Raw genomic sequence first — 24771 nt, forward strand, 5'->3', positions numbered from 1 at the left:
CTGCTGAGCCTCTTTGATCTGAGCAGAGGCTTATTGTGCTTGTGACTGGCTGTTTCTGAAATGAATTGTTACTTGTGTGGCTTTGCCCTGTGTTGAGAAGAGGTCACTTTAAAACTTAATGGTAATGCATGAACCAGGCAAAGCTCTGTTTTCTGAGAATGTGGTGCTTTTGCCGCTTAAAATTTTCACCTTTCTCTCACTTCTTGCATTATTCCTGCAAGCTGTTAAGTGATTGTGTGTTAGGGAGCTGTAGCTGTGACTAGATTGTGAGGCTTTTGCAATTTGTTATGTAAAACATAATGCTTTTGAATTTTGTTTGAAGATAGCAAATGTTCAGCATCCATACAGAGGTCTGTGCTCCAGGTAGTCGTGCAGCTACTGATGTTTTGCTCTATACTTGTTTTACATGGCACATAGAATCACCTTCCAGATGTTAGGTGCTGTAAAGTTATGGATCTGGGAGCAATATGGAAGAAATAAAGAGGGGGCTGATTTATATTCCACTTTTTGAGCTCTGTACCTTAAATTGCATTGTTTTTTTCAGGCATCTTCCCCAAAAGCCATCTGAGGATATCCAAGAATTTGTCAGTGATGTAGCTTATAAAATGGAGCTCCTGCAAATAGAAAACATGGTTTTGAGCCCGTGGGTGCTAGTTGCTGCTATCCTGCTCCAGAATTTGCCAGCCATGGAATTTGAACTTCTAATAGAAAAGACTCTGTGGCTTAAAGGCTTAACACAGACTTTTGGAGGATTCATTGAATGGCCTGGTATGCAGAGAAAGTGTTATTTCTGTTCCTCTTGTTGCTTATGAAGGATAGATTATGTTTCTGTGGAAGCAATGTGTGGTAACAGCTTTACAGAATTCTTAGAATTATAAACGGATTTTAGGATATGCTAAAAATTATGCTGAAACGTGGCAGGTTTTGACTTAACCTGTTGAAGATAATACTTTAAAAAACAGTTAGGTGGAAACAGAACAGATATTTTACTGTTGTATCATGAAGTGTGGCATGAGAGGGAAATTATAAGGTACTTTATTAGAGTACTGGGGTTTGTCTAATGTCTGTCTTTCTGAACTGTGTTAAGCCACAAGCAGTTTCCTGATCGCACCAGTGAACTCCATGTAATGCTACATTTCCTGCTTGGTACTGACTATAGTATGAGTTGTTACTGGTGCAAAGAACTAACAGAAACAAATGGATGGGAGAAAATCAAAACTCTCAGTTGTCTGTTTATTTTTAAATTTCACTTTATCTCCAGAAATTATGACTTTCGGAGGGAAGGCTTCTTTGGTGGTCTTAGTAATATACGTATGCACACACACACTCGTGTATATATATGTGTATATATATATATATATATATACACACATGTATATATGTAAAATATATGTATTAGCTGCTGAAAGGTTGATTGTGCTTTCAAACTTTCTGTTTTAAACTTCTCTCTGTGAGCCAGAGTGATACAGGCAATTAACTTTAGAGCCTCAGGATGTAAGTGGTAAAGCTAGCAAAGAACAGTATTGTATAATGCGAGTACATTTGCCTTTCTGCTGTAGGCAGACTTAAACCAAGGATCTTTGCTTTTATCGTCCTGTGTATGATCAAGGATCCCTCTCACTACTACAGTAAAGGAATAGGAGCTGGCTACTGGTATAAAAGAACTCTGTCACCTCTGGAAGAAAACCACTTCTTTCAGGGATTGGCGCTAAAGGGAATGCAGGCAAGGTCTGCTTCTGCCAGACTGGTAAAAGCAAGAATTTAATGGCAATATTTAAACAACGTTTAGAGTCTTACTACACAATAAACTGAAAAACATACCACATTCAGGTTTGCTTATTTATTTGGTTTATTTTCTTAGCAACAGTGAGTAAGCATTTGCTCTAGTGGAGTTGTGATGTAGTCAGGGAATAGCAAATAGGCATGGTAATGAAATGGAGAAATGACAACAGCTGAGTGGATATTGTTGGAGTGTGCTGGCTGTGCTCAAGGCATCAGTTGCATAGAAACTGGGTTTGTTGTATTGGTTTGGATTGTCAATTTGAAAGAATAAATACATTTTAAAGGCCGATTTGCTGATGCCAGCAACTACATGTACCCCCTCCATTCTTTGGTCTCCGAACAGCTGGTTGGTTCTACCTTTGTCGTGCTGGTTGGTTGTTACAGGCAGAACGTTTGCTTGGCTGTTAGAAATTTTATATTCAAAACAGGAACTGTAAAATGACTTGCTCAGACTTCTGCTTCCTATTGCACAGAGAAACTTGAGAGCTTTAGCAGAACTGGAACAAAGTAGGCTTAAGGAGGAAATAAGATGCAAGGAGACTCTATATGAAATCTGTCTTAAAGGACAACAATATGGTGGGTTTTTTCTGTCAGAGGCTATATTGATTTGATATGCTTGTGGTGCTGTGAACATGTAAAGTGTATTTTAGTGTTCAATATGAAGTTTTTATTTCTTGCCTGTCAAATTGATTCCAATTTGATGCAGGGAGTGTTTCTCATTGAGTAGGTATGTTATGTAACCATATTTATGTTAAGAATTTTTCTTAATTTAATTTGAGTTGAGGCCTTGCTTGTGTATGAGAGTTGATGAAAAAGTACCTCTGAGTCCAAACCTGTAGTGTCAGAAATGCTTAAGCAGAAGTATAGTCTCCATTTCCTTGCTAATGCATTTATCCATCAAACAGATCTATGCCTTTTATATTTGGAGGCTCAGAATACTTGATCCAGAAACAAAGGAAGTATTTGTAATTGTTAGTAAGTGGAAGAATTCAGTGTGTTTTAATTATAGAAATGTCTGAAATTTGTTCTCTCCATGTCATACTGTGCCTAGTTTCCCAATTCCTGGTATGGATTGTATTGGAACATCTCTCTGACTGAATGTTTAGTGTCTAAAATACTGGTGCATTTTAGGCTGTTTCAATAGAGTTATGCTCCCTCTTGCAACTTCCTGGGTGTTACATTTTCCTCCTAGATAACCTGTGTGCCAAAAAAGCAGTCCTGTCTGGCCTCACCCTGCATTCCAACATCGCTTGCCTTGTCGATGGCCACGTGGTCCTAAATGACAAGGGAGTGGAAGATGGAGCCGTAGGGGAAATTGTCTTCAGGCGTGCGCTGGCCATGCTCATGTGTGCCACGTACAGGAACCAGCTGCTGAACGTCTTCGTGCGCCCGGCCCTGGTGGCAATCACCTTGCAGATGACACCCAGCTTCAGAAAAGGTACGCTGGGCTCTGAGAAGCTGCTGGCTTTGCTCCTTGTGCCATCAGCTGGGAGAGGAACACGCGGGTCTGGTGACTGCTAGCAGGAGCTATCTGAGGCTGTTATACTTGGGATAAGGTAGATGTGTTGGGAGGGCAGGGGGTTGTTTTGCTTGCCTTTTTTTTTTTGTTTGTTTACCCTTTGATCCTTTTGTAGGATTTGATTGTGGCATTTAATGCATGTTCTGAGAAGCTACAAGCCTCTGCTCTTTCCTTTTCTTAACAGTTGAGTCAAGTTATTTGAGTACTTGCTGTTCTGTTGTGGTTTCTGCCATTGTATGTATGTTTTTAATGTCAAGTCCATATCTTAATTGAAGTAGGTACTCTCTCAAATAAGAAGTAAGTGGCTTTTCACTTGCATTTACTATATTTTTTTCAGAGGAAGTCTATAGCTGCTTCAGCTTCTTGAGAGATGTTTTTTCTGATGAGTTCATCTTCTTTCCTGGCATTTCATTGAAGGTAAAAACATCCTTTATACAAAAATACTGATAGTAATGCAGCCAACTAAAATAGCATCTGATTCCAGGGCTCTGCCAAACAAGGGCTTTGTGATAAACACCTACGGTGATACCACCTTGATCTGTAAGTGGGAGCTAGAACTTAAAAGGGGGTCATTTAGTTGGTTGCAAAATATTGTCTGGATCTACAAGGTTGCATATGGAATTTTTTCCCCATTCCAGTAAAAAACTGAAAAAGCCTGAAACTGCCCAATTATGAACTATTAAAATGAGGTGTTGCACAAGTTTGGCTTTTCTGCATAAAGCTACCAGCCTTCCAGCACAGATCTGAAAATCCATGTTATAACAGTCTTTTAAATGAAGTGTAAATGCTGTCAGGGATTCAGCCTGTGAAGGTTTTTGAAGTGAGAGCTTTCCTAATGGCATAATAGTTTCCTTCGTAGAGTCTTATGGAAGCTTTAGTTGCATCCTTGTTTGCTCGGAAAGAGTTTCCCCTCATTTTACCTCCTGCCCCATGCAGCCATCAGTCAGACAAAGCCAGTATTGTTCCTGCATTACTGCCTTATTCCAGGGCTCAGTGTGCCTGCGTGCACCCCTAGCACAGCTGGATATGGGCAAGCTGGGAAAACTGCAGACAGCACTTGGCTCTCTGCAGGACTTTCTCTGTCAGTTTGTACACAAACCTGCTGGGTCAGAGTTGGCTCTGGTCCAGCCTGCTTGAAATGCAGGTGAAAACAAGTTTATCAGTAAAAAAACTGGTTCAACCTCACACACAACATAAATTGGTATGTGTAGTTTTATATTTGGATTTTAAACTGATTGCGTGTGGTTTTTATCAATACTAAGGCCAAATATAGGATGGTGATAGTTGTAATCTTTCCTGCATTAAAAAAGAGAGAAGTATAATTTTCACAAGAATATTCAAGACTTGCAAATATATTAAAATCTCATAGATTTTTATGTAGAAGAGAATTGGGCCTTTTTAAAGGCTGATTGGAACTGTTATATTAAGATTTATTTGTTAGCAATTGTTGGCCTCTTGCAGCATTTTTGAAATAGCAGAAGGTAGCAGGGAGCAGGAAGGTGGCTGGATATGACTGACTTTGCTGGAGTCAGATGAAAGAGTTGCTGTGATGCGAAGGGATCTTTTACCCACCCACTCACCCCATTATTTGTTCATATGTCTGTCATGTCCATTTCCCATCCCCGTGTGTTATCTGTCCCCCTTTTGCCTGTATTGGCAGTAAAATGGTTTTGTCATTGACATTTCCATAATTTGTAATTTTTTGGCCATTTTGTTTTCCCTTTGTTAGAGGGCAGGTCAGTGAACTGTATCATCATTTATTGCAAACAGTGGACCTGAGATAAAGGCAAACCGTTGCTTCAAAAATAGATAAATAAATAAAAAACACTCACAGAAAAAAAACCTAAACTGGGCAACCTGACCCTGTTTTGACAAAATGCTGAGGGAACTCAGGCTGGCTGTTGCAGTAAGAGCTGGGCTGCTTTCTTTGTGCCAGGGCCTGTTGCGCATTGACATACTGCTGTGTTCAAGGACATGTTCCCACTACCTTTCTATAAGGGTATTGCTGGGAGATAGGAAAAGTTTTGTTTGATTCTTTTGAGAACTGAGTGCAGAAATTGAAGTGGTGCCCTGTTGTGGGGGTTTCTGTTGTTGATTTTGGGGGAAATGCTAGCTGCACTTCCTGTAAATGTTAGAATTTCAGTTATGCATCTCTCTCCCAGGATTTTGAGGAAGGATGTTTTCTACTCACAAAATGTGATGCCATTCAAACGAGTCAACAGGAGATTTACCCTACTGACAAAGGAAGTGGTACAGTGTCTTTCTTGTCAGCTATGTTCAGACCTTTTGTGGAAGGTTATCAGGTATGTTGTCCGTAAAAAAAATGATCTTTTTTTTCCTGTGTTTTATAGGGAAACTAAGAGAGCTGTGATACTTCTGAGATGTAAATAGTGACTCTTTTCGTGGCTGGGAAATGCAAGAGTTAAGAAATAGCAGTAATAAATCTTAAACACCACCCTCCCCCCAGGATCTCAGTTTTAGCTTTTGGCTCAGACTTGTCCAATTTACTAAGGCGGTAACTACCGTGTAATGTGATGGCTCATTGTGGGTTTATAAGATTCATAGGGAGTGTGCTGCTACCAGGTTCATTGTTCTTCTTTATGAGGAGCTCTTGCTTAATTCATTTTATGTGGGCTGTCCTGCCAGGTGTGGAAATGAGTTTGCATACCCTATCTGATAGCTTTTATGAGAGTCATGAATTCCATCCATAGCTCTCTAAATCCTCCTGGTTTTTCCAAGGTTTTAGTAAGGTTACATTCCTGTAGTAAGCAATGTGTACAAACCCAGAAGGCTAAAATCTCAGGTAAGTCAGCATGAGATTGGTGAGACTGTAGATGTTTAACATAGGGAAGTCTAGTTAGTGATCTGATGTGTGAAGTGGGTTGAACTGTACTGATGTGCCTACTTTTTCTCATCTTTAGAACAGGTATTGCTTTAAAAAAAAGAAACTGTTTTGATTGTAAGAGCAAGGATGTAAAATTAATGTCTAAGGTAGCTATTAAATACTGAGTCTTATTTTAATATTGGGATTCTCTTGCCTGTAAAACAGTAATAAAACTTTAAGATGCCCTATGCAACAATACCTTTTGAGTTCCTCTCCTACGCTTTTCAAAGTGGAATAGTATTACTTACTTACAAGGACACATCTGTTTATAATTCATTGAAAGCTGACAATCAAAAAGAAAAAAATGCTCATTTTCTTTAAAATCTTAGTTAATTTTCAGATACCTCTCAAAGGAAATGAAAGAAGCATTTACAGAGAAGCAGTTTATACCCGGAGTCCGCAACTTTGTTTTTCAGCTTCTCGAGAAGGGTGTGTACAGCTGTTACGCAATATCATTTTACAAGAGTAGTCTGTTAATTGAAAATTACAAAAATTTTAATTGTGTTTCTGCTTTCTCCATAGGGAGTACACAATGTTATGAAGCGCTGTCTTCTGACATGCAGAAAAATGCCTTATCAGCTCTTGTGCAACTGGGTGCAGCGAAGAAGAAGAAAATGTAAGTAACATTAGATTTTTGGTGTATAGTCTTAGTGGCAATTCTTAATATTTGAGATCCTAGTGTGAAGCAGAACAGCAGAACCCCAAATGCCTGAGCACCAGAGGTTGACTGGATTTCCTGGAGTTGTGGAGAAGACCCGGTAGTTCCTTTCTGTACATGATGTAGAAGTGGAACGCCACACCCTCATAGTGGAAAAACTCCTGTGGGACCTAGCAACAAAATTCATTAACTCACTAGTAGGCTGCTTCTGACTCCCTTTACCTTTTGAGCTTTTCTCCTGAGGCTCTGATACGCAGAAAGAACAGCACTGCTTATTTGTAATAGAAACACTCTGTGTTACAGTAAGCCTTGTCAGGCTATGTAAGCAATAATCAGGAATACTGCAGGTTTTGGGGGAGTTCAGCACTGAACTCATCTCAAAGCAATTTAACTGTAAAGCTTAATCATTTGAGTCTTTTAACACAGTTCATGGTTTGTAGGCCAAAGATTAAAACCCACCTGTTGCTGTATTATGCATTATTCTGTTATCAAATGAATTTGTGTTGTGGTGCTTCTTACTGTATTTAAAAGTATGACCATGGAAGTCCCCAGTACAAGTCCCTGCAGTGTCTTGAGTGTTTCACAGAACATAGTTGGCAGCTGATGACCTGAGCCATTTCCTTATGCCTCTGTTCATGAAATGAATAGGTTAGAATAGATGTCTGTAGCTAAATTCCCCTTTCAAGTTAAAGGAATAAATTGAGTGCAGCAGAATTCGGGGACTGTAAACAAGAGAAAAGATAAAGAAACTGTGACTGTTCTTGAGTAGAGTCTGACATGTCCTTAAATTTAATATACATGCCGGTAGGATGAAAAATACTGTGTAATTATGAAAATGTTTTAATTCAGATTATTTGTGTAGAAATGACTGGAATAAGAAATCTTTGTTGAATAAACTTTTTGGGTTTTTTTGTAATTGTAGGCCCAGTGGATTCACTTACAATGTAAATCAAGAGGCTGTTAGTAAAATCCTGGACATGTTTGGTAAGTGTTCTCTAATTAATTTGAATAGAGCTTCTTAAGTTATAAATTACTTTGGACAATGCACATATATTAGATGTAGTGCTTTTTCCCTAGTAGTTCCATAGATTTAACTGTATAAAAATCCTAGTAATATTTTTTTACAATACTTCTTCTGGTGTCATTAGCTGCAGCTTTCAATCTCCCTTCTTTATTCCATATACTGTGCAACCCAGTGACCGAGGGCAATAAAGTAAGGAGTAGTTTATTTGCGTGGTGTTTACAGCATGTTGATCAGAAATGTTTAATGTGGGTTTTTTTGTTAGATGCTCGGATACCTGTACAGAAACCTGTGGCTGCACGACTCTAAATGGTTCCTGATGCTGTGAGTGGATGTAAGCTCCTGCTGAGAACATGGACCACTATCCCACAGGAGCAGGGATGGGAGTGGACGAGGTTCCCCTCTTGCCCAGCCAGCCTGCGAGCATGGGAGGCACAGAAGTGTTACTTCAGCTGGACAGATCTCTATTGCCACTTAGGAAATGCTGCTGAGGGGCTTAGAGGTGTATGTGTATCCTCACCGTGTTTTGTTTTTTAAAACAAATTAAACATTGTCTTTTTTAAAATAAATATTTAAAGAAATGTGCACAGTAATGACTACCTAAATACATTTTTCTAGACTTGTAACAAGGAATGTGATTGGATTCAAATATTTCATGGATGTGAAAATGTAACAGGGAATTAAAAGACTCGCTATTAAATTAATATTTAGGAAAAAAAAACATTGCTGGCTGGCTAAATGCAAGGCAAGGCCCTCATGAGTAAAGAGCACAAATCAAACCCCTGGGCAATAACCAGAACTTATAAATGTGTTGAATTTTGTGTTTTGGTATTTTTTGTTTGGGTTGGTTTTGGTTTCTTTTCCTTTTTTTTTTTTTTTTTAAAGGCAGCTTGGCATTGGCAAAGGCTTTGGTTTTGTTCTTCCCTGCCTCTGCATCATTCCTCCCTCCTCATTATGATATACAGAGTGCTTGCTGCTGTGCATTGAATCAGAGCTAAAAATAATTATCTTCCTTTCTTTTTTGTAGCTTTATATTGTTTTTAAGCTCAGATCAGTTGGCATTTGTATGGTGCATACACTCTGAAAGCTAAATAAGTTTTATCTTATTTTATCCAAGTTAATAAAATCTGCAAACACGTTGTGATAATGCCCAAATCTGTGAAGACTCAAATGCTTTGAACTGTGAACCAGCTTTTGATGCTCTTTGCTGTAGCAATGGAAGTAGGAGGCACAAATGCAGGTCCCGTGTATGGAACTCGTTCTACCAGAAGTATGAACGGTGCAAAATGGTCATGTGGGGCTCGGGTTTCTAGATGGGACCAGGTTCCTTAGGCCTAGGGCAAAAATTGATTGTCAATCAGGGCTGCCCTGTGGAGGTGCATGGTTTTAGGCTGAAGATCACCTGTCATCTTTGTGGGTTTGTTGTGACCAGAGGTGCAACCACAGTGGCAGCTCTGAGGGCAAGGGCACAGAGCTCTTCCTTGCTGTGGCTTCACTGCAGTGTCTCATCTGTCCTCTCCTGTAACCCCAAGGCTTTGGCTTGGTTATGAAAACACAGTTGTCATCCACCACAGGGTGTTTTTCTGTCACCCACAGCATTCCCTGGCTCAAGAGGGTGTCATTTGTTCTCCATTTAACTTCACATGCAAGTTGGATCATATCCAAAGACTGTCACCTAGTTCGTTTGCTAAGGGGGTCTTCTTCTGCTGACAGATGCAAGAACAGACTCAAGTTGAAGAAAAGTGACTTTATCCTACTACTACAAAGGGGGGTGGGATGTGGTGTTTAAATACAGCTCTTCCTTTTTAAAGAAGCAAGCCTCAGTCTTGGTTGCTGCAATTTCCTCAGTCAGTGTATGTTGGATCAAACTGGTTCTGCAGGTTTTGAGTTCTTAAATGCTGCTGCTAGCACTCTTTGGTCTGCCGTCCACATTCCTTGGATTTACAGAGGTTCAAAGCAACATGACCCCTGTTGCAGTTTTCCACTGTCCTTAATGTAACAGTGTTTCTTAACCATCAGGTCAGATGTAGCAGAAATGTAAATCGTTCTTGCTCGTGCAATGTTTCTGCTATGTAGTTTGCTGTGTAGCTTTTGGGGAGAAGGACGTGAAATACGAGATGACATTGTGAAGTGGTACCTGTTTTCTGTTTTCTAGATGACTCGGCAGATGCCATTCCAGAGCATAACGAATTCCTTTTTCCAGAATATGAAATTCAAATAGAACCTGAGGGGGGGGGTGCTGACAGCACTGATGATGAACAAGGAGCTGTAGATACATCAAAGGATGCGAAAGAACAAGAGAAACTTGGAGCTGCAGGCATTGCAGGTCAGAAATAAAATGCTGCCTGTAATTCTTCCCAGTGATACCTGGTCTCACATCTTTCAAATACTGTGATTTGTAAGTGTTCATTGTAAACTACTGGTCAAAAAAGGCTAAATCTGCACTCATTTGTTATACAAGTTTGTTGCAGAGATCCCATAATATAAGTTGCTTTTACGGGAGAGACTTACTAAGCTCTGACGCCAGGAGCTGTTGAAGCAGCTGCTGCTGCAGATAGCTCAGAGTTACAGTGTGTCCCTGTGTGCTTCCAATAGGTAAGGAACAACTCAAGTGAGAAAGGCAGGACCCTGAGTACCTGCTGCTGGATGCTGTTGGAATCAGGAGATTGTTAGATGGTCCTGGCTTGACTTAGTTCGATTTGTCTTAATTTATGGAAAATAAAATTTCCTTGTCTGTGCCAGAAGAAAACCGGTTTGAGGGTATTTTAATTGACTTTGAATGAAGCAGTTGAAGTGCAGGCTCCTTCCTTCTGCCTCCCCCTAAATTCATGATGGGTTTGCAGCGACCACACTGGCTTTCAGCATACCCAGGGTGGAGAGTTTGTGGTGGTGCCAGGGAGGATGCTGTGTTCCTGGCAGTCCCTTGCTGTGGTTCAAAGCTGTCTCAAGAGTGCTTCGTGCCCCCAGTTGATGTGGGTGTTGGAGTGTAACAGATACACTCTTCACTGCTAAAAACTGAAGTCTGGCACATGCGCAGCACGTGGGGCCTTTTTCAAATGTCATATCCTGAAGGTTCTGTGATCTCAGTGATACCTCCTGGGAGCCATAAACTTTGGTAGATTAATTCCTTACCTTTCCAGTATTCTAGTACTGATATCTGTGTTTAAAATGAAACTAAAACTAGTAATTGGGCCTGTATGTGACTGAATCTTAACATGCCATGAAAAGAAAGAAAATCTTAAGATTTATGCCAGGAATGACTTATGAAGCAAAACTAATTTACACATACTAATACTGTTTTTAATTTTTTACTGTCTTGTATTAACCTGTAACTTTTACTGTTCTTTTTTCTTGCCTAGATGATGCACTTCAGTCCTTAGATGAAGAGACATTGGAAGCAATGGCAAAACATGAGACTGAAGAAGAAAAGGTCTTCCGAATGTTGCTGAACCAGAGCAGGTCAGAAGATGGGGCAGCCTTAGAACTTAGCAGTTCTGGCACAGCATCCTGCTGCACCTGCAACATGTTTCACTGCCTTTTGTACCTAGTTAGAAATGGGCATGCTTCCTCATCCTCCACACACCCAACCAACACACCCTCATCTTCCTTACATGCTGAAGTTAATTCGTGCTGAAGTAAGAGTTTAGCACCTGCTCATCCATCTTAAACAGCTTTTGGTTAGGATGAGATGGCACAATAGTGCTGAAGCCCCCACAGTGTGGGAAGGAGTCACCATCCCGCAATGTGGTTCTAACCAAAAAACATGGGGAACCACTGCACTCTTCCCCAGCCTGTGCCCCTGTTGGCTGTCCTTCTCAGCACAACGAAACTGCAGAGAAGAGCTCTGTCATTGTCATCAGCTGCACTGGGGGGTGGTTTGGCTTTTTTTAAGGTTGAAGAAATCAGTGATGGCTTTAAATTTTCACTATTTAAAAACAGAATTTTCCCCCCATGCTATGTCTTACTACTGCAAAAGGTTAAAAAGCTACATTGTCAAACAAAACCATGGTCCCTCCTTTCATTCAGAGAATACACAGGCCTAAATTCATCAAAGTGGCAAAGAAGAAATTCACTCCATCTTTTGCCTGGTAGCTGAGTGGTTAAGGTACACACCCAGAAAGTAGGAGACTTTGAGTCTGTTCCCTTCTCTGCTTTAGGTATGTGCCTCACTCTGTCTGGCTGTCTCTGTACTGACTGATCTGTTCAAGTGTCCTTTTGCTGATAATGCCGGATTTGGTAGTAACAGGAAAACAAAGGATATGTCTGAAAATACCTTATGGGACACTAGGACAGTCTGCTTGTATTTAGATGCAGAACTGCAGACAGAAAGATCTGGACTGCATTCCTGTGTGCAGGTCTGTGGGCTGATTTATCCAGCTGCTCTGTCTCAAGACCGTAGCACACCCAACCTTGCATTTCCAGGTGCGTTAATTAGGGAAATACAAATCACTGCAGTTTATCCCTGGATCACTGACAAAATGCAATATGAGTACCTGCATGATTCACATAGTTAAGAAAGCTCATATAAGCAATCTGTCTTATTTAAAATACTACATTTACAAATGATATTTTGCCATGGTTATTACTTTGAGGAACTGACCTTTTTCTGCTCCATCTACAGCTTTGTCTATGTCAGTAAACACCAATTTTATACCAAGATGAAAAGACAGTCATGTGAACTTAAACTTCTGCTGTATTTCAGATAATTAGATACTGCAGAGGAGGAGAAGGTCCACTCTGGGTATCAGGTGAAACTAAGCCTGAGGAGAAAGATATCCCAAATTGTGTATGTGGTGCCAAAAGGATATTTGAATTCCAGGTATGTAAACTCATTTAAAAATAATACAGGTAATGTATTTCAGACTCAGGATCTATTTGTGTAGGTGGTTGGCTTGTAATTTGAGCAGGAAGGTTGAAGTTGCAACAAACTAACTATGGTAAAGGATTGTACAGAACCTTTATTTACTCCTCTAAGTGCTTTTTCACTTCATGATGCACATTGTAAATAAGTTTGGCTGGAAGTATTCAGCTGTAGAATTATGAATGCTAGAAGTGTACGTATGGCAAACATGCTTCACGTCATGCAAAAGCAAAACATAGTTACTAAGGGACTTTTAAATGGCAGGAGGCTCACAGAGCAGGCAAGGCTTTTAAGGTCAAATAAAACTTACATAGATATCCAGATTTATTTTATTTGAGCTGCTGTATACATAGTAGCTTCAGCTGGGATTTTTGGTGTAAGAGAACATAAATTCTCTTACACCAAATGCAGGGTTGTTCTTCAGGAGGAGGAGGAGGAGGAATGGGGAGAGGGGAGAAGTCTGTGGCCTGCCTCTAAACCTTTTGGTTTTCTTTGAAGATTATGCCACAGCTCCTGAATCACCTTCATGTTGACAGCCTTGGAGAGAGCATTGACTGGGGAACGCTGGTGGTGTACACTTGTGCTGACAACTGCGGTGGGGGAAATGAATACCTGGAAGAATTCATATGGAAACAAGACTATTCCATGGGCTGTACTTTATGAAATTGGGTCATCCAAATGGAATACTCGATTTGTTGCACTGCACCTCTGCACTATGCAAACAGGTAGTTGAACTAGTCACTGAAAACTGTGCATCTTGTAACAGTGAAACTGCGGTAACTAGACCTTGACAGCCTCTCTTGTGCTCCAGAGGAGCTTTTACTTCGACCTGGTAATGATGCCAAATGCATTTGTTTCAGAGAGCTTCATTTCAAATCTCATTTCTGAAAGTTTATTAAATAAAAGATGAAAAACTTTTGGATTGGTGAAATTATCTTTTGTTGGTAATGGAACTTCAAAAACTTAAAAAGATTGTAGTCTGTCAGGATTTTTAATGGGCTACTCAAAAATTAACATTCATTCAAAGAAAAGGAGACTACTGTAAACTCGCTTGAGTGCTTATGTTGAAGAGCTGTACAGGAGTCAGCTAAGACAAAGCTGCACAGCATTTTGCTCTGAACTTAAATCTGCTTCCCTTTCTCAACAGGTACACTGAACCTAACTTGGGAGTTTGTTCCATGTTCTGACTGAGTGGTTATCTGAGATAAAATGCACAAAAATTAAGTATTTTATCTGACTTAAAACTATTGGCCCCATGCAGAAGTAGTTTAAACAAAGTCAACCCTACCAGAACACATTTGTCTTGTTACACACTGTCTGTAGCAGCAGATTTTCAAGCTGAATTGTACGTCTGCCATCATTGGTGAAGTTTAAAAATAAGTGTCCTCTGCAGGGATTCTTCCACTATATGACTGCCATATAGCTGAGGCAAGAGAAAAGTGAAACCGTAAATGCTGAACTTTACTGTGGTAGTTGCTCAACTACTCCTATGGCTATGGCTGTATTTGCAGAAAAGGCTTTTTTGTGTGTTTCAGTATAGAATTGACTTCAGTTACATATTCCCTTATCCTGCTCCAACCATTCCTGGTTGCTTACCTGTGACTCTGTGGAGCCCACTGTGGGGTTTTTGAAATCTTTTGGATGTTGAAAGTACTCAAATGAGCAGGCAGAGAATGCTGTACCTGTAAGTGGTTTTGTTATCACAGAACTTAATTTCTAGCAGAGTAGTTTTAAGCCCTGGTGTGTGCTGTGAGACAGCAAACTGTCTTAATTCACTGTAGTACAGCTTGACTGATTTTGTTGAAAACCATCCCATGGTTTCTTAGGGCTCCAAGCTTTCTGAAGAGTTGAAGAGTTTTGCACATAAGTTGGTAATAGTTCAAGTCCTGCAAAAGCATGGGCAGCCATACAGTTATAGTAAAGAGCTCTCAGGAACATTCATGAGCTCACGGCACAGAGTGGCGCAGCACTGAAGGCAATGCAGCATTTGAGTATCTTGAACTTATCCTGCACAGCTACGTTAATAAACAGCATCTTTCTGGTAAGATGAAACAGGTTATTAAAACACCTGGAAAGATACTGGTGTAGACAGAAGACTGAAGATTAAGGTCACTCAGGATTTGCAAATGGAGCAGTATCAAAGCCAGCCAAAACTTCATTTCATCTGGAGTGAAACACCAACTTAGTAATGACACCATTGTTTACATTTGGGTTAGTTTCAGATAAAAGCTGTTTGAAATAATGTGTAAGTCATAGAGAGGTTACTATTACTGGAAATTTACTGAAGAAAAAAAAAGTTTATTTTTAAAGTTCTCAGCCCGTTAGGCTTCAAGCATGGTTCAGAAGGAAGATTATGTACATACTGACTCCAGTCGGAAGGGCTTTGACATTTTACAGGAACACTAATATAGTGAGGCTGTCACAGCTGGTAAAATACAAAAGTAGTAATTTAAAGAAATTCTAGAAGCTAAACAGGGATCTTTTGCTTCAATTCAGTCAAGTGCAGCTATTTAAGACTTGCCTAGATCCCATCTGTTGAATATAAGGCAACACATACTCAAACAGAAGCTTCTTTAACCAGTCATCTCTTTTGCTTTAACATATTGGAAATATTCAAGGTAGATGTTGCCAAGGATGTGACTGCTGGTATGCAAGCCAAAGCACTGCTAAGATTCTCTCAAAACTAAAACTCACTTACAGTAGTGAATCTTCTATTAAAAAATCGATTAAATAAAAAAAAATTGATGTATTTCATTCTACCAGCTGGGTAATTTTAAAATTTATTAAGACAGTTCCCATAGTTGTATAAACAGGGTTTATTGTACATGTGGAGTTGAAGAAGGAAAGAGAAGAAAGGTATATATTATATATATATGTACAGTGAGCCATTTTAATTAATAAATTCATTCTGTCTTGCTTAATACTGGAAGGAGGGAATGTGTCTGGCACCAAAGAAATTTAAAACTGAAAAAATTTAAAAGCTAAAGTTCTGAAAATTATAAAAAACCATGGTCTTATGGAAGGAACTTAAAACATATATACATGGCAATTTAAGTGGTTTGTACACTGAGTGACACAGTTGCATTTGTCTTTAAACCAAATTACCAATTTTCTATTAATAGAACTGGCATTAAAACTATTTAAAAGCTAGAATATAAATAAAAGTTGGAGGGACTGCTCCAGGAACAGCCCAGTAAAGCAACTCACAGTAACTCAGTAGACGTATTCAAGAATACAGTTCCCCTTGAGCATCAGGGAAGTAGGCACTAACTGGGAAATAGTCCAAGTCCTGGTGTTGCAGTTGCACTGGAAGTCCATTTCTTGTTACTGCTGTGCCATACACAATACCTTGTAAAATATACCCCTGATTTCTCTGAAACATGTAGAAACTGTTACGTTGTCTTTCTGAATCCCTTTAAAATAGGATAGATGTTTTCAAATGCTTCATAGATTTCTGCTCGTACTTTAGCACCTGGAAAAAGAGAAGGGATTAAATTAGTTTGTACCTTTCACCAAATACTTAATTTTAGCTTTTAGAATGTGTATTTGAGTGCAACTCTATATAAAACCTATGTGTATCCACAAATCTCTATTTTTACAATCCTTTTTAACACATTTCATACAGAGCTTACATTACCAGCCTTCTCTGTTTAATCTGACAACTGCTAAAACTTTCCCTAGCATCTCTGTGATGATGCTATGTTGCACATGGAATTTTCATATACATAATTTCCACAGGAGACCCAACAACAATGCACAGCCCTGTAGGAGGTTTGTGCAGAAAGGCCTAACTGTTTTTGAGAGTGTGAATATCAGGGTGAGGAAGGTCTGGCAATGGAGACCACTGCAGAGGACTGCATTTCCCCACACTGCAGGGACATGATCCTTCTTTTGTCTGTGGGTCTTGTGGGTTTTCTTCTCCACAGTAAGACACAACGTGAGATGAAATGGGAGGGAGTAGGTGGAGCACCCAAGGCTGAGGAGGTCCTAGAGCTCAAGTATCTCCTCTTCTTTGGCTGCTGAATTGTGACCATGGCAGCAGCCCGCAGCCAAGCTGCCAAAGAACAGCTAGCTCAATCACACACACTCAGCCCACTGAAACAAGTCTTTCAGATTTTGCCAGAAAGATCACCTGCATTCTTACAGCTTTTTTGGCACCTGAATACCTGACTAGGGCTCATGATCATTGTTCCTTTGAGCTAGCCAAATGTGCTGTTGCTTTGTGCATTCTCATCTGTTCAGGAATATAGTGTGGGTAGCTCTGTGTGCAATGGCAGTGCTGAGCTGCAGACTGAGCTGCAGGCTGAGCTCTGGGTGCAGGACCGCCAGGCAATCGGCCTGAACTGCTGAATCTTTGCATAACAAAGCCTGGTGCTGAGCCCTCAAGAAAGCCTGGTCTGACTGAGTGGGGTGTGCAGGGAGTCAAGCAGGGCACCTGCTGGCTCGATGGAGCTGCCCACTGTGAACAGGCTTTGGTCCTACTGCAGCTGGTGCAGCTCTGACTGCCAGAGTGGCTGCTGGATGGCTGCACAAGGAAGTTTCCTTAACATCACCATCCACGGAATACTCTATTAACTCTCCTTTCTCAGTACTGTCATCCCTAAAAGAAAAGTACCTGGCAACTTCGGTATCCCTGTGCATTCTCTGTAATACAGTCTAAATCTCACCTCTTGGAGCAAGATACTGTCTTCACTTACCAGTTAAAACCACTTTTCCAGAAACAAAAATAAGCAGAACAATTCTTGGCTTAATCATTCTGTAGATTAAGCCAGGAAACAATTCCGGCTCATAGCTGTAAGAGAAGAGAGTGAGAGTGTTTACATGTGCTTGCAGACATATGTTCCCATCTATCTTCTGGGCCCAGTCTAGGACTGGGCAGAGCAGATGCTGACTTCCCTGAAACTTGGAGAGGGTAGCAGGGAAGATAATTTTGACAGGTTCACATTGGGCAACCTCAGTTACACCTGGGGCAGTGCAGAGATGGGAACAAAGATGCAGTTTTCCCTGTGGTGCAAGGGAATAATCTAAACAGATCTCACTCTCTAAGATAGTATGCAACAAGAATGAAACATAAGCAAGCCTTTTTTTCCCTGCGGAACTGCTGGTGTGTAAGTACCAATCCTTCCAGTCTGATGGGAAATTTCACATCACAGCTGCCCACCATATTCTGAATTTTAAAATCCAAAAATTTTGCAGGAAAACCCAGTTTCTGAACAACTCTTGCATACTTCCTTGCTGCCAGTCTGGATTGCTCCTCACTGAAGTGAGAAAAGCATATCTGTATTACTGCCTCAGTTAAGTATCACTTCACGCAAACAGCATTAAACCACAAATACCTAACTGGGGGAAAAAAGTCTGTGTGGAGGGAGAGGGGAGCTCACATGCATAATTTTTTACATCCAAAATTAACAACTAGCACTGGTTTCCATGCTAATTTTGGTAATAGGCTCCTGGTCACCATTAGTGTTGCATTCACTGCTTCATGAGAGACAAAACAGTAAATTATAAATCCATACATTTTATACTTTTAAAATATTGACCAGAGTCCCTCTAATGGGACATTAAGACTGTTACTTAAGCTTTCACTGTAGAACAACCTTGAACTACAACTGCTAGAAAATACATATTTCTATAAAAATCTGTCAACTGCCAAAATCTTCTGCTTGATTCAGCCCACACATTCAAACATGGGTTTAACACAACTGCACAGCCTTACATACTGTTGCAGAATTCAGTTTGCTTCAGGTTTGTAAACAGCTGAGGATCTGTTTGCTCCTGATGCAGACTAAGACAACTTGAATTTCAAGTGCCACCAGGCAGAGAAAGTGTTTCCCTGTACAGATCTAGTCATTCATCCTGCTCATTAGTATATTCCTTCTGGATTCCTAGCAGACTTCTTCAGAGCAGAGTTCTCTCCAGCCCACGAGAGTTAAACTTATGTCTAGTTTTCAATTCTTGTGCTTCAAAGGTCATGTTAAGAACAGATCAGACTACAGGAACCAGAGATTTGGAGCTCTTGTCCTGTGATGAATGAATCCTTCTGTCACCATCCTTACACTTTAAGCAGTTCCAATGCATAGCTGCTGTATTTTTTAAATTACTAGAAAAAGCAGATAACTGCAAAGCCAAAAAATTGAATATAGTGACCTCTGCAAACCAGTTTATCAGACTGAATGAAAGCACTTCAGAAATAGAACTACCATTTCCCCATGTTAGGAAGTGTCTTCAATCATAAACAGGCATTTTCTGTAGAAATGTGTGTAATTTGAAGTAACTGTGAAGCAAGATTAGCTGTACCTGTACAACTTTGATGTGTATATATAAACAAGCATCATGGTACACAAGAAAAGACAGCCTGAATTAGTTTGCTTGTAATGCCTAAACATACCTTTTTGCTCCTGTGCACACCATTTTTCCAGAGCTGAATATCAGTGCAGTAGTACGTGGTTCTCTTATTCTCATAATAACAGCAGCAAAACGCTGAAGTGTGAGCATTGAAACTGTTAGTGACACACTGCTGTCATCATTACATTAAAAACAAATCTGCATCATCTAAGTAGCAAGTTACATTGTAGTGCAAGGAAAACTACGGTCAAACATACTTACAGATCCCTCAAAGTTTACTTGAAATGCTTAAACCATAAGTACCTTCAACCACACACACTGAGAGGCAGAGCCAGGCAGGAAGGATATTTACTGTTGCATTCCTATTCATCTCTCATTACTATATATGCAACATACAAATAATGCTAGCATTTGCATCAGAGCAATAGAAACAATTTTAAAAATAAATTTTTAAAAATTCCTCCATATGTGTTGAAATTTTATCTCTTCTAAGTAGGATGGAAAACTATCCAAAAAAATTGGGACAGTGTTACAATACCAGCAAACAGAACAGCTGGAGATCAAAGTCCTGTGTAAACAGAAGTCACCTCAGCTACCACAGTAGGACACAGCAGCCCAATTAGCTCTACCTTTTTATTCTAAGTAAGCATTTCCAAATATTCTTAAATTCCTTGAAGCAAGAGATACTGGAAACTGATGTAGGCATACACACACAAACCCCTGTTTGTTATATTTAACTTGGAACAGCTCATAATGCAGTCCCATGAACTGTTCTGCTGACATAACCAAGGCGGTAGCGTGGGTTACCCAACAGCACGTTTGTCAAAATATGACTTAAATAATACAGCCAAGCAACATCTTTCTTTGATAGATGAATGTACTGACTAAGGAGTGTCAGGAGTGTGTTACATAACCCTTCTTTCCCTCTGCCATGGAAAACAGTGTTTCATATTGATTATTCTAGCCTACAAGTTTTACACAGCCACCTACCCCCCTACCCTGGGAGTTACCAAGGCATGCTCAAATTTTTGCTGCGCTAATATCTTACTCACAGTTATGTAACAACATCACTGGTATAAGCTTACAGTAACAGTCATTTATCATATGTGCCTGCATGCGTGTTTTAACCTTTGAGAGCAGAGTTCAGGTCAACTGCAGCAAAATACTAAATGCTAAAACAAAGAAAACACACACACCCCAGGAAAACTGAAGCCTTCCCAAGACAAGCCAATTCAGCTACACAACATCTAAACTTTTATTAGTGTCCAGCTACTGTTGTTGGAAAAGATAACATTTTCAAGAGGAGTCACCCAAAAGAAACATGAAGCAACATAATTTTCTTGATTTAATGCTCCAGGTCCTTTGCTGTTGTTCAGGTGTCCCAAGCTAAAAAGAAGCCACTTATTTAGAACCCCACTACTATTTAGAAGCAGCAGGCAACTTTGAAGTCAATAAAAATCAACTTAACTTTGCTGTTCCACCAAACTTAAGCTATCAGAAGCAATGAGATGGCAGAAGTACTGGGGGAGAACATGAGAGAACAGAGGGGAAGCAAGACTGAAAAATAAGCAAATGCCTGCGACCATAAGAATTCCAGAGGAGCAGCTAGGTGGAGGAAACCACAGCTCTGGCAGGAGCCCAGGACTTGAATCCTTCTTTCCTTTCTCCTTGTTGGGAGATAGGGAACAAGATTTCATAATCAAACATTTCACAGTAACATGCAAAAAGAGCTCTCTGAGCACTACCAACAAATATACCTACCTATATGAACAGCAGCAGAGGCCAGCTCTACCCCAAAAAGCTTGGCCAGTCTATTACACTGTTGGTTAGGTTTTTTCTAAATCTAACAACTTACAACCTGGTGCACATCACAGCTACCTCAGCATAAAAATGCTTTTTATTAATTTGAACATTCCAAATTTATTAAAATTTCCCTTTTAACTACACTATAAAACTGCATATATAGCAGGTAGGTTTTTCAGTCTATTGCAGCAGCCTGCAGCCACAACCTGTGCCTTTGATATATCTGTTATAGGATGAACTCTAATACATTTCTCTTACCTTGGGATTATATTCAGCATTTCGGGCACGAAGTGCAATAGTTTTTAGGTCAAGTTTGCAACCAAGATTCACTGTGGACACAATATTCCTAAAGACAGATCAGAGAAATATATTAAAAAGACAGGAAGGAATTCATGTGTCTTCCTCATTTTTAACCACACCTGATCAATTTTATTTTTTTTATCATTTTGTTTCTCCAAGCGAGTTTGAATGGCATCTTTCCTACTAACAGGAGCACTGAGCAGTGTTTCGGCTCAGGAACCTCCTTTTATAGGGCAGAAGCTCCTAAGGCATAATTGCTGATTCCTCCTTATCTGTCAGCTATTATGAAAAGTGTCCCATGAGAAGAATCTCTATTTCAGTTTGGCAGGAAAAATTATTGGTGCTGAGAGCCCTCACCACAATCAGGGAAGCTGCTGGAAACAGGAGAAAATGAGGTATTACCATCTGAAATTTTCCTTGCTATGCCCTTTAAGGAGGAAGGTGCAGAACTAAGTGGGAATGACCCAGGAGGTAAACCCATTGCCAGGAGATGGGATAGCGAGTCTCCAGAAAGTTTAAAAGAAGATCCTAGATAAAAAATTTTGTTTTCTGGGAAAACCCTGAAATGTAAAGGTCCTCAGTGAGGGAAAAAAAATGAAAAATATGAGAAAACTACTCTTTCAGTTCATATTACCAACCATTTCCCTTTGTCTCTTCCATAGATTTCTGAAATAGTCTCTTTAAAGCTGAAGTTCACTGAAAGTATTTCCATACCTAAACTTAGAACTAGTTCTAGGGCTTTTTCCCTTCTCAGTGTTAGCCATGCGTTGGAAAAGAGAACATCATGAACTCCTAAAGTGCAAGGACTTAAAAGTCAGGATGGTATTAAATGAAGACATATATAACCCTCCACTGGTATGCTTCAAAGATGTACCGTTGACAAATCACTAAGAAACTGTTCATATTACTACATGGTTTAGTAATGAAGCTAAGCTAAAATTAAAAGCAAAAATCACTCATATTGCTACAGGAGACTCGTAAATTCTCAGAACCTCCCTTCCCACCAAAATGTAGTACCTAACTCCTGATGTGACTTTGGTCCTAAGTCTTAAAAGGGCTGAAAAAGGACATGATGCACTAGCATAGGGGCACTCACTGTAGTTGTGGCACTATGCCAGAGCTCTCTGATGCCGGTGTTGCAGGAGTTATTGGAGTCATTGGAGTCATTGGAGAGGGGTACAGAGGTGTGGTTCCTGGTAAAGGGGCTGTGGTAAGAGTCTGTGAATGGAAGAGCTGGGGGGTTTGACCAGACGTTCCCTGTGTCGCTTGCTGTGACGTGGATTGCTGTGCTGCTTGCTGCTGCTGCTGCTGCTGCTGGTGCTGCTGCCGCTGCTGTTCCTCCAATATGGACAGACTGTTGGTGCTCTGGACAGGCTGCGGTGTCAGTCCTGTGCCATACGGCATCATCGGGCTAAAAATTGGAATTCCTGGAGTCATTGCACCCTACAGAAGAAAACGTGACACAGAAACCACAGTTCATGTTGACTCCATTTTGTTTTCAAGAGACAAAGTTTTCAGGAGGAGTCTAAAAATAAATCTGTTAGCTGAGCTGCTCATATCAAACCTGAAGCATATAGCAGTAAATCATTAAAAACAGAAAATCCTTGAAAATGCAGCTGTTCTATCGAATAAAATACTACCCCATAGGAACCTAGGGACATGACATGCTTCTCACACTACCTTGCAAGCATGTCTCATTGTTGACCCACAACTGAACTTGAAATTGTTTGAACACCAACTGTGCTCACTGTACCCAGTGCATTCATAGCCAGCAACAATCCATTATGTACATAGTTTAAGGAGCAACCACCAAAATTAAATTAATCCTTCCAATTTGTCAGTCACGTTTCAACTTAGAGCAACCCCATTAAGAAATCCCACATAAGTTCTTACACTCTATGTGTAAGAAACTGCATGTTTCTCATACTTCTGGATATAGACATCAATGGTTTTAAAATTCTGCTTCATACTATTAATACTATAATATTATTCTATACCTAGCAGAATTTTTCAGATCTGCAAACAAAAAACATGAAGCTACATGCAAGAAACAGAAAATGCTTTCATTAAAGAAATTCAGATCATAGTTGCATCTTAAATAATTTGTTTTTACCTGAGGGGAGGCTAGGCCTTGAGCGTAGGGTGGCAAACTGTTGTTCTGATCCATGATTCCAGTTATTTCTTTGGTGAGGCCAGAAGTACTTCCTTCAACTAATTTAAATAAACCTTGAATCCTAGAGGGTTTTTAACTGTTTAAAACATTCCAGCAAAGTAGCTTTTAAAGCCAAGCTGAAAGTGTTAGGAAAACATCAGCTCCAGAGAAATACGTTATGAGTCTAAAACACTAACCAAAGCCTGGAAAGAAAAAAAGTAATATCTTGAGAATAATATCTAAACACAAACCCAAAAGTAAACCTATCAGCTGCTGACTCAGATAAGAGACACCCACGTACAAAAACATGTAAGAACATTCACGCGTATGCACACACACATGCACAATCCATAAAAATAACCTTTTTCAGGCATGCTCCATAGAAACTTTGCAGCATGATTCTGCTGGAGTCCCTGGCAGGTTACCTGACTCACATCGGCAGGCCTCTGTCTAACCAAACCCTCCTGCACAAACAGCTCAAGCTGTTAATGCTCATTCTACTGCGAGCTTTGCTTTACCTGGAAAAGCACTGATTTTTTTAGAATTTAATTCCCCCGACTACTAACTGACAAGCTTAGTGACACATTATTTGTAAGTCTCTTCCTAGCCATTTTAAGGCTTGGCCTTTCAAAAAAAAATTATTTTTTTTCTATGAGAAAAGCATGGCTGGTCAAATCAGAGCTAGGAAAACCTCTTCCATCCAATTCCATAAAATAAAGCACTAACAGATTTCAAACTGCAATGACATGCATTTCACGAGAAAAAAGGAAATATGTGAAAACCAATTTCCAGTATACAAGTGAAACGTACAATGATTTTCTTTTGTTTTAACTGTATTTCTATTGCTGTGTTATGGAAATAAACAACAAGTGGAGAATTTAAATGTTATGATACCAATGATATAAAATATTTTCCCATTAATTTGTAAGTTCCTTAACTATTGCTGAGAAATATTCAAGGTCATTATCAAGCCAGAGGTAGGCCACCTCAAAAGCTGAAGACAGCCTATTCAGCCTCTCTTTTTTTTTAAGATATGAGAGCTGAGAATTACATTGATATTTACACTGCAGCTAAAAAGGCCTGCTTTTTTCCACCCATGACCATAAGATATTATCATCTTTACCCCTACCAAAGGTATCAAGCAGAGCACCCAGGTTTTACAACGGGGCTACATTAGAAGCCTAAACATTATCCTGGAAGAAAAAAAATCAACTCCTCGACAGCCGAGCTGTTTAATAAGAAAGCTGGATACCAGGCATGCCAAAACCTGCAGCCAGGGCACCGTCTACGCAGAGGTCCCTCCCGTAACCACTCAACGCGGCTTGCTCGGATTTCCACTACAAACGTAGGGCGACGTTTTCATCGAGGGAACAGAGTCCAGAAGCAGGAGACAGCCCGGAGGAGGCACCGACCCACCCCCGAGGCCCCTTGCGGGCTCTCCACCAG

General features: G+C 40.0%; 3 protein-coding genes across 4 annotated transcripts in view; 2 read left to right on the forward strand and 1 right to left on the reverse strand.

Annotated features, from left to right (window-relative positions):
* GNPAT (glyceronephosphate O-acyltransferase) overlaps positions 1-8663 on the forward strand; it is a 16480-nt gene extending 7817 nt beyond the window's left edge. The window contains exons 8-15 of the mRNA XM_008643386.2: positions 545-768; positions 2975-3220; positions 3639-3718; positions 5464-5604; positions 6515-6614; positions 6708-6801; positions 7766-7827; positions 8130-8663. Of these exons, the coding sequence (XP_008641608.2) occupies positions 545-768; positions 2975-3220; positions 3639-3718; positions 5464-5604; positions 6515-6614; positions 6708-6801; positions 7766-7827; positions 8130-8173 (991 nt within the window). The 3' untranslated portion in view covers positions 8174-8663. The remainder of the gene's footprint in view (positions 1-544; positions 769-2974; positions 3221-3638; positions 3719-5463; positions 5605-6514; positions 6615-6707; positions 6802-7765; positions 7828-8129) is intronic.
* Positions 8664-9985: 1322 nt separating this feature from the next.
* On the forward strand, positions 9986-13644 carry PDCD2 (programmed cell death 2; the record flags this gene model as incomplete). Its single annotated transcript, XM_017745592.1, has 4 exons — positions 9986-10190; positions 11224-11339; positions 12567-12683; positions 13224-13644. Coding segments are annotated over 4 exons (603 nt in total), but the record flags the coding sequence as incomplete, so codon positions are not given.
* Positions 13645-15002: 1358 nt separating this feature from the next.
* On the reverse strand, positions 15003-24765 carry TBP (TATA-box binding protein). 2 transcript variants are annotated; one of them, XM_017745583.1, is made up of 8 exons: positions 24578-24765; positions 23287-23528; positions 22270-22616; positions 21132-21219; positions 19114-19205; positions 17816-17983; positions 17423-17517; positions 15003-16197 (listed from the first exon to the last, which is right to left on the reverse strand). In XM_017745583.1, exons 2-8 carry the CDS (start codon positions 23338-23340, stop codon positions 16118-16120), a joined length of 924 nt encoding a protein of 307 aa, XP_017601072.1. In that variant the 5' UTR covers positions 23341-23528; positions 24578-24765; the 3' UTR covers positions 15003-16117. The 2 variants fall into 2 exon arrangements, with proteins under 2 accessions (XP_017601072.1, XP_017601066.1); XM_017745577.1 differs by having other exon boundaries at positions 23287-24765.
* Positions 24766-24771: the final 6 nt, after the last annotated feature.

This window comes from Corvus brachyrhynchos, unplaced genomic scaffold (assembly GCF_000691975.1).
Source record: "Corvus brachyrhynchos isolate BGI_N302 unplaced genomic scaffold, ASM69197v1 scaffold70, whole genome shotgun sequence".
Classification (NCBI taxonomy): domain Eukaryota; kingdom Metazoa; phylum Chordata; class Aves; order Passeriformes; family Corvidae; genus Corvus; species Corvus brachyrhynchos.